Source organism: Gossypium hirsutum, chromosome A01 (genome assembly GCF_007990345.1).
Source record: "Gossypium hirsutum isolate 1008001.06 chromosome A01, Gossypium_hirsutum_v2.1, whole genome shotgun sequence".
NCBI classification, from domain to species: Eukaryota; Viridiplantae; Streptophyta; class Magnoliopsida; order Malvales; family Malvaceae; genus Gossypium; species Gossypium hirsutum.
The window spans coordinates 118,406,445-118,425,608 of NC_053424.1; the positions used below are offsets into that span (position 1 = coordinate 118,406,445).

At 30.7% G+C, this 19,164-nt stretch overlaps 4 protein-coding genes and 1 pseudogene across 4 annotated transcripts; 1 reads left to right on the forward strand and 4 right to left on the reverse strand.

The window, feature by feature from the left end:
• Window positions 1-7,811: 7,811 nt before the first annotated feature.
• Window positions 7,812-9,603, reverse strand: LOC107957978 (pentatricopeptide repeat-containing protein At5g42450, mitochondrial). Its single transcript, XM_016893615.2, has one exon. The coding sequence runs from the start codon at window positions 9,557-9,559 to the stop codon at window positions 8,003-8,005; it is 1,557 nt and encodes a 518-aa protein (XP_016749104.2). The 5' UTR covers window positions 9,560-9,603; the 3' UTR covers window positions 7,812-8,002.
• Window positions 9,604-10,400: 797 nt separating this feature from the next.
• LOC107960696 (uncharacterized) lies at window positions 10,401-10,940 on the reverse strand. The gene has a single exon (XM_016896994.1). The coding sequence runs from the start codon at window positions 10,938-10,940 to the stop codon at window positions 10,401-10,403; it is 540 nt and encodes a 179-aa protein (XP_016752483.1).
• Window positions 10,941-12,521: 1,581 nt separating this feature from the next.
• Window positions 12,522-15,573, reverse strand: LOC107957979 (ras-related protein RABE1c). Its single transcript, XM_016893616.2, has 9 exons — window positions 15,401-15,573; window positions 15,162-15,292; window positions 14,264-14,336; window positions 14,069-14,169; window positions 13,581-13,646; window positions 13,285-13,382; window positions 13,085-13,147; window positions 12,895-12,987; window positions 12,522-12,818 (listed from the first exon to the last, which is right to left on the reverse strand). Exons 2-9 carry the CDS (start codon window positions 15,232-15,234, stop codon window positions 12,738-12,740), a joined length of 648 nt encoding a protein of 215 aa, XP_016749105.2. The 5' UTR covers window positions 15,235-15,292; window positions 15,401-15,573; the 3' UTR covers window positions 12,522-12,737.
• An 800-nt stretch (window positions 15,574-16,373) lies between these two features.
• LOC107957980 (probable histone H2B.3) lies at window positions 16,374-17,115 on the forward strand. The gene has a single exon (XM_041115445.1). The coding sequence runs from the start codon at window positions 16,532-16,534 to the stop codon at window positions 16,943-16,945; it is 414 nt and encodes a 137-aa protein (XP_040971379.1). The 5' UTR covers window positions 16,374-16,531; the 3' UTR covers window positions 16,946-17,115.
• A 216-nt stretch (window positions 17,116-17,331) lies between these two features.
• Window positions 17,332-18,271, reverse strand: LOC107957983 (histone H2A-like; annotated as a pseudogene).
• Between the last annotated feature and the right edge of the window lie 893 nt (window positions 18,272-19,164).

The following is a 19,164-nucleotide window of genomic DNA, read 5'->3' on the forward strand; positions in this document are numbered from 1 at the left end:
TATTTATTTAATTAGTATTGGTTTGACGATTGAACCAATTAAACTGATTGAATCGAGAATTGATGGTTTGATCTATTCAACTACTGGTCCAATTATTAAAACATTGAACGTGACACTATCACATTATATCATATTATAATCTAAGGTAAAAAAAATAATTGTAAAAATATAAAACTTGCGCTTTTATAATAGTGTCAAAAAAAAGAGTCATTAGGTAAAGGGATCGATCCATTTATGAATTTTAGTTGCTCAAAAGTACTTTTAACTCGATTTAGATTTAATTGAAGTTTTTTTATACGAGAAAATTAAATTTAAAAAGTTTTTTTAAAGTTTTTTTGGGAGTTAAAACTTATTTTTTTATTTTTTATTTTCCAACATAAATTATTTATGGTATAATATGAAATTTTCATTTTTATTTTTAACTATTATTTTATCAAAATATTTTCTTTTATTAATCTCATTATAAGTTTTAACCATATCTGTTCCTTTTTAACATAATGTCTAAAACTACTCATAGTCTCTCCTCAACCCATGAATAGGAGGATAATGCATTTCAGTACACTCGAACTCACATTCTCCTGCATTGGCAACAATACCCATGCCAGTCGAATTAAAATTTAATCGACAAAAATTTATAATTTTTAGGTACAAAAACAAAACTGTATTTATTAATTTCTTTATTTGCTTTTGCTTAAGAGGTTAAACAACATTTGAGATAAGAAAAAAAAATTGGAAATGGCTATAACATTTGATAGTTAATAATTATAATTTAATTGCAACTAACTAATTTAATAATAGATTAATTTATAGTGAATGAGATATGCATTAGGTAAATCAATAATTTTAAGACAAAATCAAGTCCAAACAATGACAATTTTTTAAAATTAAAAAAAAATACTATTTACTAACATTATTAGAGGCTTAATTATCACTCCAAATCACCTTATTTGCAAGTAAACATGACTTTAGGCAATATTATTAAGGTAAATTAATTGATTTGAAAACAAGTTTGTCATTTCTTGCAAGCCAAATTAAATCTCTAAGGGTTAATAATTAATGTTTGGGTTAGTATTCGGTATATTTACAGTATATTTGTTTTATTTCATAAACAGTTTTGAAAAATTGTCACGTGTTTATTTTTTAAATATTTTACTGTACTCTTATAGAACACTCACCAACTCTTTGACTTTACTTGTGTAATTTAAAAGCTTCACGGATAGTGATGTTTTAGCAACACTTTTTAATTATATATATTAATATATGTTCTTTTTGACTCATAGCTCTTTTTTAAGTACTCGAACCCACATCTTCTTATATTGACAATAATGTCTATCTTAATTGGATTAAGATTCAATCAGTAATTTTAATTGACATTTAAACATTTATACGTTTTAATTTAATTTTTAGATAAAAATATTGTTCCGATTAAGTTTTTTTTTATTGATTTAATTGTCGGTTTTGACCTTAAATATTAGTTTTGAGCTAATGTGTATAATTTTTTTTTAGTCAATTCATATACATTTAAAAAGCTAACCACATTATATCCAAGTGTTCTTTTTCAAGACATTTACAATTGACTCACTAACCGTTGACAGGAGCAAATCATTATACTCACACATCACAAATATGGTTGCCCTTATGGACGGGCGAATTTAAGGCAGCAGACAGAGCCTTAGCTTCCCTAAAAATGAAAAATTTGTTATGCAACTCATTGAAAAATATTTAATTTATAAATTAATATATTGTCGAATAACACTTTGGTTCCAAAAATAAAAATAATTTTCTTTTTAAAAATAATATAATAATTTAATACATAATAAATTATATTTTAATCTTTAAAATTTTTAATTTAATTTCGACCCTTTTTAAAAAAATTCTAAATTCGCCATTGCACTTAAGATTAAATTATAAATTTTTTAAAAATTAAAATATAATTTTATCATTATAATATACTTACAATTTCATAATATCTAAAGAGAATAAACTAAAATTTCTCCAGTTTTTAGGTCTGATGAATTGAAATGTATTGAAATTTAGTGATGATTTTAATATTTTATTCATATAAAATCAAAAGAATCTTTCTTTTCTTGAGAAAATTGACTTCTCAACCTTGGGAATTACTCACATTTGTTGACATTTGGTGTGGTATGATTTTTTTTTAACATGCTGAAAAGACTGAATTTTGAGTTTTTCTATCACTAGGATGATTTTTTTTTAATTGTTAGAATTAAAATTATATTAATAATTTTTGTAAATGTTGAGGGCTAAAATTTATTAAATTATTTAGAATTTGAATTAAAATGATGAATTTTGTAAATTATAAATGCTAAATTTGTTGAATTATTTACAGTTAAAATTAAAGCGATCGAATGTGTAAACATTAAATGGCTAAATTTGTTATTAGATTAATAAAAAAAGTCCACATAGCTTACCATCACTCATCTAATGACAATTAACGGGAAAGCGACTAAATTATTTCATTTCAAAAAATTTAGTGACTAAAATAAAAAAAATTAATAGTTAAAGTGACCATTTTTATAGTTTATACTAAAATTTTAATTTAACCTTGCGTTTGTTAGTGAAACAATATGGAATGGTGGGATTAAATTGGTAAATTAATCATCTTGTAGTCTAGTGGCGGAGCTAAAAATTTTATTTTAAGGAGTCGGAATTAAATTGTATATTTTTATAATAGTAAATGTGCAATTTCACCATTTAAATAGTCTATATCTTTATAATTATTAAAAGATTAAATTAAAATTTTATCATTTTTAGAAAAGTCAAAATACAAATTTACCGAAAAAAATTTTATTTTAGGACAATCGAGTACCCTACTTGCCCCTAACTCCGCCAGTGTATATAAAGATAAAAAATAATTTAATAAAATTTTAGACAATGAAGATAGTGACTTGTGCCAAACAAAGTTTATGGGAATCTTTTAATTTTGAGTACTAATACACTAATAGTAAGTGCTAGTTTATAGTCTTTTCTTTTGAAAAGTGAATAGAGATGTAATTTTTAAAAAGTTTAGTTTAAAATTGATTAAAATACATCGTTAATTTCTGTATTTTGATAAAATTTATGATTTTTATATTTAAAATGACTTGTTTTATTGTTAAAGTTAATAAAAAATATTTAAATTTAATTATGAAAATATATAAATAAAACATTAATAGGTAGGGGACCGGACTAGACCGGACCGGACTGGACCGGCTAGTAGCTAGGTAGCTTGGGGATTCATAGGGGAAATCTTTGGGGTTATGTTGTGTCTTGGTGGGTTCAGAAATTGACTCAAGCCTTTGAAGATTTATGTGTTTTGGGGACAATACATTGTCAATGGGATTTGTGCCTTTAATAGTAGTAATATACTATGGACAAAATGAAGGACCAAATAGACCCAAATTTCTATACATATATATGTACGTACACAAATTCAAAATATAGAGACACACCATTCAATTAGGCAGTCAAGTTGGGATAAATTCATTTTTTTAATAATTTTTATTATTTTTGGATAATTTTGGGTTTAGTTTGTGTAATTTGAAATTGGATTAATTTCAAGTTCGAGCCGTTTAAATTCTTTTTTTTTTGTTAATAATTGAATCAAGTTGATTGGATTAGGTTTTTAAGTTTCGAGTAATACTGACGTATCTAATGTATTCTATATTATGTATGTATTAATTTTTATCATAATTATATATTGAGTACCGAAATAAGTGTACAAATTTTATGAGATTATATTCATAGATATACGGTAAAAGTATTATGGAAGTCATTATATTAAGAGTTGAGTTGCATTTTGCCCCTCTTCTAGAAAATGAGTAGATTAGTTTATTTATATTAGATTAAAAAGTAAACGGATCCGTCAGCCATATTAATTTTTAACAGTAAAAATAGATGTAATTTTTAATTTAAAAGAAACATTTTAATCTATTGAAAAGATTTGATGATTTGGGTTTTGACATAAACTATATTGATAATCAAAGTTGATCAATTTGCATGATTTTCGGATCAGAAGAAACCCTTTTAGGGCATGTCAAAACCCAATCAAATCAGCTTCATCAATTATTAATTTCAAGATTGTAATTGAAGCAATGCTACAAAATAATATTAATATTAATAATAGAAAAAAAAACAACATTTAATTATATTACGTTATTGTAATAGTTAGACATAAAATGATAAAATTTGAAGTCAACGGTTTTAATCGAAAGATTTTTTATGAATAATTGAAAAGAGATAGAGAAGAGTTTCTTCTTCTTCTTTTTTTTGGTTTAAAATAGGAGCATGGAGCAATTCCGATATTTGTTTGCCTCGTTTTTCTTTACTCTGATATTTAAAAATATTATAAACCCTATCAATGAGGTCTTGATATAACTGGCAAAGTTGTTGGAGCTTCGAACATTAAATACTTGGATTCGAGTTTCATCATTCACAATTATAATCTGTGGGTTTTGTTCAGTTCTTTTTAAATTTGTTCGGAATGATGATGAATTTAACAATATTAGATGTCTGTTGATTGAGTCTTAGCTCAACTTACATCAACATTGTTACTAGTGCAGGAAGATATAGGTTCGAATGCACTGAAATGCATTATCCTCTTATTTAAAGTTCGGGAAGGGATTATGGGTAGTTCTATATATTGTATAAAAAAGATAAGATATGATAAGAACTTATAATAAAATTAATTTTAAAATAAAAACAATACCGGACTCCTACATATTTTCAGAAAAAAATATAAAATAACAATAATATTTTCATCTTTTTGGTATATTTCATCAAGGCATGATTAGCTGAGAAAAACCTTTATTTTAGTGTAAAAAGAAAAAGGAAAAAAAAAAGAAAGAGCTAAAGCAAAAAAGAACAGCATAACAAGAAAAAATTATTGTTGTCCCCAATCTATATAATAAAGTTTTTTTTTATTTGTAATAAAAGGCAGCCAAATTACACTCTTTTTTGCCTTTTCCTTTTCTCATTCCATCACAATGATTTTTCTTTCCTTCTAGAAACACTTTTGATTTATTAAGGGATCCAAAGGTTGATTTTTTTGGATTAATTTATTATTTGGTACGTGAGTTTGATTTTAATAAGTTAAGTATCTAAATTTTTTTGGTTGTCTCGATTAAGTAGTTATGTTTTTTTTTTACTAAAGCACACATGCCAAACATTCTTTGGTTCACATGATGATGTTTCGGTCTAAGTATCAAATTAAACATTGAAGATAAACTTAGATACTAAATTTGACATTAACCATTTTTATTTCCTTCGTAGAAATTAGAGGTGTATATGTGCCAAGTCTGGCCTAAAAAATGGGTATAACATTTTGTCCAAGCTCGGCCCGGATAAAAATGTTAAAACACAGGCTCTGTTCTGCCTGGCCGTATTAATATTTTATATAATTTTATTTAAAATATAATACATCAAAAATACTAAAAATATTAAAATAAATGTTTTCCCATCAAATTAAAAATAAATTAGAAAAACTCTACTTAAATGTCTTAAAAATGATAACAAAATTAACAATAAAATAAGAGTTATACAATATCTAAATAATAATAACAAAATAGTCACATAATAGTGAAATTGTACAAAATAATGAAAAAACAACAAGAAAATAGTAACAAAACAGTAAACATAAAAAGCAATTTTCTTTTTTTGTATATTTGAGCTAGGTCAAGCTCGGGCAAAAAAACTTTACTTGAGACCTGACCCGTTTTAAACTAGCATTATTTTTGTCTAAACTCATTTTTCAAGCTTATACCTTTAATCAAATTCTCTTACTTTTCAGGTAGACTGAGATGCTTGGCCATGGATAGGTGTAGTAAAAACATATGAATCAAAGAAGGTTTTGCTTTAAGAGCCCCCCACCACTCACAAAACAACAAAGTTCCCATGAATTCTAATGTATGATTTTTTTTTCCAACATTTTGTTGTCTGGTTTTTGTTCTGTTTTGTTTTTTTTACTGTCTTGTAATGATCATAATGTGCATGTCTTTTCTTCCTGCCAAGGTGAATTTGGTTATTTGTTTGATTATGTTATAGCCTCATTGATAGCCATGGAAATGATCTAAAAGAAGCTTCAACAATTTTGCTTGTTAAAGATGGGAAAAAAAAGAGGAAAAATTAAAGATAAAGATAAAGATAAAGATAAAAGAGAAAGGGTTTGACTGAAGAGCATTGGATTTGGAAGGGTAATCAAGTAATAATCAACAATAATTAAGGCTTTTGAATACCTATAATTGTCTACTAACCTTTTGCAAAGACAAAATTAGCTTAATCAAGAAGACAAATGCCACACATTCATTGGCCTATCAACCTTGATATTAAGGACCCTAATCTTTGATTATATCAACTAGCCTTACAACACTTGAAAAGTAGTCAAATTATGCATTATGACAAATTTAGTCATTAATGTTCAACGATTCAAAAAAAATTTTAAATTTTATCATCAACTTCTCAAAAAGAGTTGAATTGTTGTTTTTTAACGGAAATACTAACTAAAATGCTAAAATTTTAAACATGACGATCTATGTATACTTAGTACTAGTTTTTTTTTTATAATTTTTAAATTATTTATTGACATGATATACAAGACATGGTTTCATGTTATCATGGAATACATGTGGAACTTCGCGTCAACATCGTTAAGAACAGTTATTTAACTCGTTAATTGATCAAATTTAAGTCCAAAACTAAAGAACTAAACAGGCTAAATTTATCATTATACCTGATATTATATTCAATTTAATTAATTTGTGTACATGGAACTTGGCTTTTTTTTGGTTGAAATTGGAGACTGACCTAACAAGCTGAAGAAAAATAGACTAGTCTTTGAAGGTATAAGCTACGAATGGAAAGTTGTGGATATAAGACAATGATACACAAGTCAAATACAAGCCAAAAAACATGTATGTTCTGTCCCAATCATTAATTTTTACTGTGTTGTTGTGGCATTACATGATTGACTTCCCATCTTATTTCAAGTTACTTTGTCACTTTCAATTTTTGTTTTCTTGGTTTTAAAGCATTTTACCCTTTTCTTTATATAGATTCAGCATTGGATTTTAAGATTTTTTTAAAAAAGGGAATGGAAACTAGATTGCATTGACACTAAAGGTAGGCAAAGTTTAGATTATTGTGTGGTTCAATGTCGTGTTCTTGTTAGTCATTCAAAATTATTGGTTAAAAAAACAACACCCAAAACTATTAAAGTCATGTAGGGCCATGCTAGACCTATTTATGAATCGAGTCTGGCCTATTGTGTAGGCTGGTAGTCACTTGTATAGGCCTAGCTCAAACTAGAAGGGATTTGAATAATCAGGGTTAAGAGTGGGTGAGTGTGATCTCGAATAAAATTAAAATTAACCCTGAATTTGAATAGCATAAATAACAACATAAAATGAGCAAGGAGAGGAAAGATTTGTACAAGACAGGGCCAGTTTCAGAAATTTGTCGTATGATCAGATAAGTCTGACATGTCACAGATTTTTGTCTCAAAAGCAAAAGAACAGATGCAAATGCTTCTGTATAAGACCCGCAAATAGTACCATCATGTGCAACTGTTTTAACACCTACTCTGTAAACACTTCACACACTTGTACGTAGGTGTGTGTGTATGTATGTATGTATGTATGCTTGTAGCTGGGAACAAGCAAAGGAAAGCTTAATAGAACAAGGCAGATGAACTGAAGTATGAATACCGAATCCACCATGCACACCATGGAAATAGCAAAAATTTTCATCTTCAAACTGAAGTTAGTTTCGTTTTCTAATACATTGGTGCTGTCAGGTTTGTTGTTCACTTCGGTAATATTTCTTCTTCGAGACTGCCTGCAGGGGCTATCGAATGTTTGTTTTGATGTTAGCAGCAACACCGAATTTGAAACCGAATTACCAAAGGTTCGAATAATTCAGTACTTGATCTCATATTCTGCTGAATCTCCCAAATCTAGTTTATCCCATCGATCGTTCTCAATATATGTTAGTGTCCAAATGGCACCAATTAGATGGAAAACTCCATTAAAATGCTTAGAGCTTCACAGTCCAATGAATGCTGTATACAAAACTTCAAGACTCTATAGATATCATCTATCTGGCAATGTTTGCAATCCTTATTGAGGAAAACATGAACTTCGTTTCTTATTTCGATCCAACTACAACCCGGAATTCTCTTCATTTGTTTCTCTTTTATCTCTTTCCTTACTGTCGATGCAATTTCCCATCTGCCGGCGGCAGCATACGCATTAGACAGCATTATATATGACGAAACATCCTCCGGGTCCAATGCCATGATTTTTCTTGCTGCAAATTCCCCGAGTTTCACATTCGAGTGAACCTGACAGCCACCGAGTAGTGCTTTCCAAAAACCAATACCTGGTTCAAAAGGCAACCGGTGAATAAACTCTTCAGCTTCCTTGAACAGCCCAGACCGAGCAAGCATATCCACCATACAAGCATAATGCTCTGGTTTAAGCAAGTTAGGTTCTTTATGTCTTACCTTATTGAAATATGAATAGCCCTCAGTAACAAGACCGGCATGACTACAAGCCCATAATATACCAAGAATTGTAACATCATTAGGCTTTAAACCACTTACAATCATCTGTTCAAATAACTCGATAGCTTCGATTCCTCTTCCGTTTTGAGCATAACCACATACTAAAGCATTCCAAGAAACAACATTCCGTCCTCGAAGTTTATCGAAAACCAAGAGACTATCTTCCATGTTTCCACATTTAGCATAAAAACTAATAAGAGCATTGCCAATAAACACATTAAGCTTATCACCTAAACACTTAAAAACATAACCATGCAAGCTTCTGCCTTTACCAATAGCACCTATATTAGCAGCTGCTATAATAACACCGGAGAAAGTAGATTCATTAGGCATTACCCTTTCTCTTAACATCTCAATGAAAATATTTACAGCTTCTTCATTATAACCAGTTTGACTAAACCCAGAAATCATAGCATTCCAAGTCACAACATTTCTCTCAGGCATTTCTTCAAACAACCACAGAGCATCCTCAAATCTCTTATTTTTTATGTACCCAGATATCAAAGTTGTATAAGACACAACATTTGGTTGATGGGTATCTTCAAAAACCTTTCTTGCTTCCTCTATTGTACTTAACTTTGAATAAAGATCTAAACTTGCACTACCCACAAAAACATTAGAATTTTGACCACTTTTGATTGTACAGCCATGAAATTGTTTGCCAATGTTGAGGTCTTTTAACAAAGTGGAAGAGTGAATCACAGTCCCAAATGTGAATTCAGTGGGTCTAATATTGTTGAAAAGCATCCTGGTAAACAAATATATGGCTTCTTTATGAAGATGTTGCTTAGAGAAGGTTCCTATTATGGAAGTGGCTGAGACTACATCTAAGTCAGACATTTCGTCGAATAACTTGCAAGCATCCGCAAACGAGGTTGATGAAAAGCAAAAGTGGGTATTGGCGACTTTTGGGACGATAAATAGAGGGTTATGAGCTTCATTGTTGAATATGGTTGCAGCAGCGGCTCGAGAGAATCTATAATTTGGATTCAATCGAAACATGGAGTGGGTTTTCTATGTACAATTTTTTATAGCTAAATCAAGGCCCGTATAGTCAACTAAAGGGAAATATAAAAACTACTTGTTTGCTTGAAAAAAAATATTATTTTTATCATTTAACTTCAAAAGTTATAAATTTGTTACTGAATTGTTTTTGAATTATTCGAAATTTCTCATATAAATCAGTGAGCTGTTAAAATCGTTCTTATATGACTCTTTATGTTTACATCAATTGTATCAATCAAAAGCTCTTCTTTCTCTTTTCTGCTATAATTCAGCTTTTATTTCTTATATATAAAATAGCTTTGGTTGTCATGAATTGACGAATCAAAATTCAAACAGTTTTTTTTGATATTTGATAGTAACTATTAAATTGACTTAGATATAAGTTATGTTCTTCTTCTCATCAATAGGTACTGAACTATCATATAAATCGTTTAATAGTTGCTTGGAATTCACTAATCAAATTTTTTTTAAAAATAACTACCAAATGACTTAAATAAAAAAGGTAAACTACATAAATAGTCATCTAATTATGTTTTTTTTAGGGTCACCTATTTATGAAAAATTATAATATAATCATTCAATTATTAGTGATTTTCTTTTTTTATTACTAGACTATTCAGTTTTGCCTTTTTTAGTCACCCAACTATCTTGAGTTTTTAGATGTTTTCGTTTGGTATTAAAAAAAAAAGATAAAATTAAATAATTAAGTGATATTTTATAATATTTCATACCCACATAAATAATTCAATAAATCGTAAGATTTTTTTAAAAAAACTTTATAAATAAAGAAAAACCACACCATTCATAAATTATTCACCAAAAACTACCCTCATTTACATCACTTCTTATAGTTCAATGTTTGGGAATTAGAGATTTCATTAACAACAAGATTAAACGGCAATGGCGGAGGGTTTCGCCAATTAGGAAGCTCACCTATAATCATAAGCGTCTCCAACAATGGCGGAGTATCAATAACAGCTTCAAATAACCTCCCTTTCACCGGCAACGGCCTTCCTTCAATAAGGGCATCAATTACATTTCCGATAGAATAACATTTTCTGACGGGAATTCGACCACCGGAATTTTCAACCAATGAAGCTTTCAACGTTTTCCGACGAGTACAATCATCGGCCGTCAATGAAACGTCGTCGGAAGAATTGGTTTCGGATGAAAAGTTGGATGTTGGTAACAGTTTGTTGAGTAATTTCTTCAATTCGGAGATTTCCACCATTGATTGCTTCAATTGCTGTTTAGCTTCGTCTCTTTCATGGCAGGCTTGAAATAATAGCTGATATAATACATTGGTTATTTCTTGGTGTATCCCAATTTCACCTATAAATTCATCTCTTATTGATTGTACTTCGTTGTTGTAGTACATTTGCTTTGATTTTAGTTCAAGCAATGCCTAAAATTAGTTGAAAATCAAGTTAGAATGTAACCCAATTGCTCGATTCGATTCGATTTTATTATCAATTAAAAAATTAAATTAAATATAAAAAATCAAGTCAAATTCTATTGTTTTGAATTGATTCATCAATTTTTATTTAAATTAAATAAAAATAAATAATAAAAATCGAATTAAACTTAACTCGAATCGATTTTTATTTTATTAATTTTTTCGGCACTATTAAGAAACATTGATATATAACCTGCAAAATAACTATTAGATTCCTAGTGTATGGCTTGGATTATGAAAATACATACATAATAGTTCATTTCCATTTCTCATAATTACAAGAAGAAGCTATTTCATCACTTGAGAACTTAATTAAGAAAATATTTTTTTTAAGTCATAAAATTATTTATTTGTTAAAATCATTTGCAATAATAATAAAATTTAGCCATAAATCGTTGATTGAGTCTTTAACTCAATTGGTATGATTATTATTGTCAATACAGAAGGATGTAAATTCGAATGCGCTGAAGTGTATTATCCTTTTATTTATGAATTGGGGAGAATGCTATGAGTAGTTAATTTTTCATTAATTACAATTGACATTAAACAAAATGAAAATCTTGGACTTCCTTAATTAGAGATTTTTTATAAATAATAGTAGTGATTAAATCTCTTATTATTTCTAATTAGATAAAGGCACAAATTTATAACACCTTGTAAAATCAGAATCAATACTCTTTAACATACATTTGATCCATAGTATAGAAAAGAATGATTCAATATATAATATTGATATTTTAAAGATTTAATTAAAATATTTTAGAATTCCAACATACTGTGAAATTAACCTTTTTTATTTTAGAACAACAATTAAACATATATTCTGATACGCTTTGGAGCTAACACTTAAAACTTTAATTCGAAATTTGAAAATTAATTTAAAATCTTAATCATAATTTGAGATATATGATGCAATAAATCCTTTGTACTTGAGAACAATGCTCCCAAAGTTGATCTTCATCTTAATCATAATTTGAGATATATGATGCAATTAATCCTTTGTACTTGGGAACAATGCTCCCAAAGTTGATCTTCACATTGAATTTGCTTTATCATGTATTCATGGAAAATCCCTTTATATATTACAAGATTGTATATGTACCCTTTTAAGAAATGTATACATGTCATAATGGTAAGATATAAATCGGCTAGCATATGATTAAAAGTACCGTGGTAACCCTTATACTGAGAGTTAAATTATATTTTGTTCCATCTACTCAAAAGATAAAGCAAATTAATCTTAGTGCATTAATTTTTAAAGAGTATATTAATCTTTTCTATTTAAGATTTTATTCATTTGTACCGTTAAAAATTAATGTAAGTAACAAAATAACTAGATAATGATACATGGCATGCAGGGACCTATTTTTAATAACAAAAATAGATAATTTGATTTAACGTACAAGGACTAATTTGCCTCTTTTTTGGGTAAATAAGACAATGCAATCCTACTCCTAATACATACGCCTCCATGGTACTGTTACAGCTATCAAACACATGTTATTTAGGTGATAAAAATAATCTAATATAATCAAACATTTCACACAAAGGAGTTAGCAGATTGTAAAAATAATGATAAGCAAAGAAGTGAATACAAACACAAACAATATATATAAGTTGTAACAAAATTAGTTTTTTTTCTTTTTTAAGACCAAAACAGCTACTGCAGTAATAGAGAATGTACCCTTCAAATCTCATCTCATCCTCGAAATAGTTCGTTCAACCGCAGCAAGCTGATTTTTGAGCGGGCGCTGCACCTCCTGCTGCTTGGTCGCCTTGGTTAATTTTGATCGTCTGTGGCTGTTGGAAGGGAAAAAAATAGTCAGTGATAAATGAGTTTGAATAATTAATATGTTCGTGTTTAAAGAAACCATACCTCAGACTTTGAGTCGGTATCGGCAAGTCTTTGTTTAATGTCCCTGGCTATTGAAAAGAAAACCTCCTCAACGTTTAAGTTTGTTTTTGCACTCTGCATGATGACAAGAGTGGCTCTTGAGCATATACAAAAGACCAACTAATCATATCAGAAAAAATAAAATAAAAGACCCGTAGTGAAAATTACATACAGTTTCAAAGAACTTGATGCCGTATTCATCGGCAAGAGCTTGGCCCTTTGAGGTAGGGACGGCCTGAAAAAGAAGTTGCAAAATCAACTTGACTTGAAAAATATCTATGGGAAAACGAAAAACGGAGGGATAGCTGCAAATGCATTGAAAGAGAGGAAAATGTATGTGCAAATATGGAAGAGGGAAAAAGAGAAACGGACCCTTTTGCTTTCGTCCATATCAGCCTTATTACCCACCAGAATTTTGTTGACATTGTCCGAAGCATGCTGTTCAATATTACGAATCCAGTTTCTAATGTCTAAGCAAAAAAGGATAAACTTTAGTGGAAAAGAAGGGTATTTCAAGTTTCCAAATTACAGGAAAGTGAAAAGATTCAAAATCAAGGAAAATTAACAGGAAACGGTAGAAATGGCTAAAAAGATTCAAAGGTAGATAAGATCAAACAGCATATGTAAGAAAATACAAAATAAAAACGATTAAAAAGTTCAGTAATTACTATTGAAAGATGACTCATCAGTCACATCATAGACGAGCAAAATGCCCATGGCTCCACGGTAGTAAGCTGCACAAATAGAAAACATTACTTAATTCATCTGTCAACCAGACAAGACTCTAGAAGACAATAGAAAGAATTGAATTTGTAATCTTATTTCCAAGTTTTGTAATAAAACTCGGGTGTAAGACGTTATGCAGGTTTGAAAGCATTAGAGTCAAACCGTGGAAGCATACAAACTCCTAATTTCCAAACAGACTGAAAAAGCAACAGAAACAGAAAGGAGAGCAACAATGAACTAGAGATGTTAAATTTGACAATATCAGAGTGAGAGCAAACAAAAGCTCACATCATGCAATGACACTCACAATTAACAAACTCGGATAAATCAATGCCCAAGTCATGCTATCAAAATTATTATAAACCAAACTGATAGTAATTCTGATTGGATTCATTTCTAAACAATGACACCTTCAGAGCCAAAAACAAACCAGTTGTAATAGTCCGAAACCGCTCTTGCCCAGCAGTATCCCAAATTTGCAGTTTGATTCTTTTTCCATCAAGCTCTATAGTCCTAATCTTAAAGTCGATTCTGCCAAAGCCACACATCATTATTAACCCACATACCCTTTGTAACAAAATCAATAATAATAAGATCACTGTACTGCAATTAGGAAAACACCTACCCAATGGTTGTGATAAAACTTGTAGTAAATGAGCCATCCGAAAAACGCAAAAGAAGGCAACTCTTACCCACACCTGCCCAACAACGCAATAACAAGGTAAACATACATTTTTGTTACACAAAGTCAAAAGAACATGCAGAATATCAAGAAAAGATATCATGTAAATTAATACAACATCAACTATTAATTCCTAATTACAGGCAAGTATACAGCTATTTGCAGCAGACATCCCATGAATTAAGAAACAGTTCCTTCATGCAAATGTACATTCTATGCCTCCACGATGTTAATCATCAGTAACACTAATAGAGACCGAGGATATTCACATGGCAATGAGCTATGTTAAAACATAGAAATTCATAGATGTGACCTAAAATATATGACAAACAATGCTCACTAGCATATATTCACCATGAAAACACTAAATAGAACCTATTTTTTTCAAAAGAAAATGCAGAATATCAAGAAAGCTCATGTAAATGAATACATCATCAGTCATTAATCCCCAATCGAGACAGAGGATATTTACATGGCAATGAGCTATATTAAAACATAGAAATCAATAGATACAACCTATGTATGATGAACAAAGCTCACTGCCATAGTTCCACCATAAAAATAAAAAATAAAAAAAATACAAATAGGCCTTTCTTTTTACCGAATCAATCTCGCTTAACGCAATTGAGTTAATACATGAACCTAAAGCGAAGCTTAATCTAAGGTAATGATCCTGAAATCAAACCACGGTTTCACATCTAGGTTTTCTACATTACGAAAAAAAAATCAAATCCTATCAAAGAGCGCTGACATTTCTCAAAAACGATGTAGATTAACTACTAGATCGCATTTCAAATCAATATTCATATATAAAGAGATTTTAAATTTTAAAAAAAATTACCGCTGTCGCCGATCAAAAGGAGCTTTATGAGATAGTCGTAATCGGCTCGAGCTCTTGCAGGTGGAGCAGCCATGGAAAAATAGAAGAAATTTATTGAAAACAGCCAAAAAACAAGGAAGAACAAATAAACCCTAGAAAAAAAAATCGTCGTCAAAAATCAATGTAAAAATAAAATAAAATAATGGAAATAAAATGTATTTTTAATTTTATTTTGGTAAATTGAAAAAGAAAAGCAATACCGGCGAAGGAAGAGTTGAGATCTGGTGAAATGAGATGTGAAACGTCTCCGGAACGACACAAACGGTCGGCCGTTGAATTTTTTTGTTCTTCTGTGAGAAAGAGAAGAAAAGAAATATTGTAAAGAGAGTAATGTTTGAAGAAATAAGTTGATCGGAATCAAATCCTAACCGTTGGATTAATTTTTGGTGTTAAGATCTGTGTGGACGTAAGGTGGACGGAAACGGTTTTTCTTATCTTTCAGGGTTTATTCCATGTGATGTCCTTGAGGTATGGCCTAAATTTTAAATTAGACTCTATACTTCGTAATGTTCTGGTGGTATCCTTATATTATAGTATTATGCCAATCCTTATATTGAATAGAATAAAAGTATAAGAAATTACTTGATAAAATAAAACTAATTTTTTATTGTATTAGGTGTAAATTTTAAATTTAATTTTTATATTTTTATAAATTGAAATTTCAATTGGAATTCATACAGAAGTTAAATTCGTTTGATTAAATGTTATATTGTAGTTTTAGTCCACTTTCTCTCTTATTCAATTATTCTTTGTCCTTGTACTTTTCAAATTTCGAGATTTCAATTTGGACGCAGATGGTAATCATTAAATTTGTTAACTGATTTTTTTGATAATATAAAGAAATAAGAAGCTGGCATGACATTATAAATGTGAAAATATGTATTTGTTACTTATGATTTAGGAAGTACAAAAAATTTAATGAATTCAACAAATATAATTTGCTTAGGACTGAAATTTAAAATACAAAAAGCACATGGACTAAAATACCAAATTAAAATATATAGACTAAATTCACATTTTATGTATAGTACAAGGACTAATAGTAAAATTTAACCGAAAAACTAGCGTAAGGGACTTTTAAGTAATTTAGCAGTGGTGAACTGTCCTTACCTATTTCCGCACGGCGCTTCAAATCTAACCAACTCAAAGGACTCCACGTCATCGATCCGAGTGAAACTCAACCAACCAATCAGAAACCACCTCTCCTCTATATGTAAACAATCCATCTCCCCCTAAACTCTCAATTCACTCATTCTCCAATTCCTCGAGTTCTTCTTTCATTTCTGATTCCGTTCTCAAAAAACCCTCGTTTTCCCCATTCTTTATATCCTATGGCTCCAAAGGTTGGTGGGAAGAAGCCCGCCGAGAAAAAACCGGCGGAAAAGGCTCCGGCGGAGAAGAGGCCAAAGGCGGAGAAGAAGATCTCAAAAGAAGGCGGCGCAGATAAGAAGAAGAAGGCTAAGAAGAGCGTCGAGACTTACAAGATTTACATCTTCAAGGTATTGAAACAGGTTCATCCTGATATCGGGATCTCGAGCAAAGCGATGGGGATAATGAACAGTTTCATCAACGATATCTTTGAGAAATTGGCTCAAGAAGCATCGAGATTGGCTAGGTATAATAAGAAGCCGACGATTACATCTAGGGAGATCCAAACCGCCGTTCGATTGGTTTTGCCTGGTGAATTGGCTAAGCATGCCGTTTCTGAAGGAACTAAGGCGGTTACTAAGTTCACTAGTTCTTAGATTTATCTTTCTTTTTGTTTTGAGATTGGATTCTTATTAGGTTATCCGATTTGGGATTTTAGGGTTTTCAAAATGATGGTTTAATGTTCTTGAGTTTTAGGTTTTGGGATTCAATGATAGTTGTTTTGATTATACCCAATATGGATATTGAATGATGTTTCTTTCCCTAACACGAGATGTTCATGATCGAATTGAATGATAAACCGCCATTCCAAATGAGGTAGAAGCACTTTCTGGCAATACGTGATTTCAATCTGACCTCAGTACCGGAATGGGATTATTTGACCTTTAGTGCGTGAAGATGATGAAAGAAGGGATGTTAATACCATAATCAACGAAGAAGAAAGTTGCTTCAGGGAAGCAACTATTGCAAGGGGCAAAGAGACTTTACACTAACAAGACGAAACAGACTTTATTACCATAAAACGGTGCAACAAATACCATTAACACAACGCCATATAATCTGAATTCACTTCACTCATTTCAGACCAAAGTCTGTTCTAAAAAACACTGGCAAAGTACCATTACCAGTATTAACATTTTCCTACACGAAGGAAGCTACATACATATACAAATAAATGAAATTAAGCTTTCTTAGGAGACTTCTTGGTAGCCTTGGATGGTGACTTGGGCTCTTTTGCAGCCGCCCTCTCGTTTTTCTTTGGTAAAAGAATTGGGTTAATGTTGGGTAAAACACCACCATGAGCAATGGTCACACCAGCTAATAGCTTCCCAAGCTCTTCATCGTTCCTCACTGCCAATAGAACATGCCTTGGAATGATCCTATTCTTCTTGTTGTCTCTTGCAGCATTACCAGCTAACTCAAGAACCTTTAAATAAATAAATAAAAACCCAATTCTAGAAACATACTTAAGGGTGCATGATGTATCTACAATTTAAGTTTCAATCAACCAAATCCTCAACTTCAATGGGGATAATTCAACGGTTAAAATATATCTATAGTCCCTATAATAAGCACATTTTAACCTAACTCAACGCTTGGTAAAAAACGAAATTACCTCAGCAGCTAGCTATTCAAGAACAGCAGTAAGGTAAACGGGAGCACCCGTTCCCACACGTTGAGAGTAACGCCCTTTCTTCAAGTACCGGCCAATTCGACCGACGGGAAACTGTAATCCGGCTTTCACTGAACGAGAAACCGGTTTCTTCTTTGGACCGCCGCCTTTCCTTCCTCCGGCTCCTTTCTTCACCTTTGATCCGGTATCCATCACTTCAAGTACAAATTGGAGGAAATGACTTCAAATCCGAAATGAAATCTCGTAGTGAAATTTTCTCGAGAAAATGTTTGTGATTTCGTATATGATAATTTGGATCTATTTATGCGAGGAGAGAAAAATGGGAGACATTTGGCTTACGGATTTGGAGATTTTGAGCCGTTTAATTGGTTGTTTAATCGACGGTGGATATGCAACTCATTTGGCAATCCTCGTGAAATGGAACAATCCAATCAAGTTGATGTAAGGGGCTAAATTTTCACTTAACTATTGATTACTTAAGTTTAAAATTTCTTTTTCTATAATACTTACAAATTTTATCAACCCTAACCGTTAACATTCTATCGATTTAATCTTAAATTCTATAAACCTTAACTGTTTATATTTTATCGATTTAATTTTAATTCTGTTAAAATAATGTTGATTCATCTATTCTATCAATTTAATCTTAAATTTTATAGACCTTAACTGTTTACATTCTATCGATTTAATCATAAATCCATTAATAATTTCATTCACCCATTGACTTAGAACCGCATTGAAGCGGATATTCCTTGAGGATTTCGACCAGTTACCTTGCTCTTGTTCTGATTGAAGCAGGCATCAGCCCTTCAAACCTTTACATTCTATCAATTTAATCTTAATTCCTTAAAATCATTAACATTCTATCAATTTAATCTTAATTCCGTGAAAATAAAGTTCATTCATCGATCAACCTAGAACCGCATTGCAGCAGATATTCCTCAAGGATTCCAACCAGTTACCTTGCTCTCGTTCGAGTCTTTAGTTAGACCTTTCGTGCTGTCATCCGTTCTTACAGAAGACTCCATTGAAGCAGGTATCGGCCCTTAAAAGGTAGCCGTGAAAAACAGGGGTTACAATTGAAATTGAACGCGACATGAGTTCTCGATGTATACGATCGTTTGCCAACATTGGTATCCCACATGGTTAGTGGCAAAAGGCAACAGAAGTCAACGAAGAACA

Coding starts and splice junctions, on each gene's coding strand:
- LOC107957978 (XM_016893615.2), bottom strand. CDS start 9,559: ATGTTTCGATTGAATCCAAATTATAGATTCTCTCGAGCCGCTGCTGCA.
- LOC107960696 (XM_016896994.1), bottom strand. CDS start 10,940: ATGTACTACAACAACGAAGTACAATCAATAAGAGATGAATTTATAGGT.
- LOC107957979 (XM_016893616.2), bottom strand. CDS start 15,234: ATGGCTGCTCCACCTGCAAGAGCTCGAGCCGATTACGACTATCTCATA. Junction 14,170..14,263: donor AGTTTTATCACAACCATTGG/GTAGGTGTTTTC, acceptor TGGCTTTGGCAG/AATCGACTTTAAGATTAGGA. Junction 13,647..14,068: donor GTTTCGGACTATTACAACTG/GTTTGTTTTTGG, acceptor CTATTTGTGCAG/CTTACTACCGTGGAGCCATG.
- LOC107957980 (XM_041115445.1), top strand. CDS start 16,532: ATGGCTCCAAAGGTTGGTGGGAAGAAGCCCGCCGAGAAAAAACCGGCG.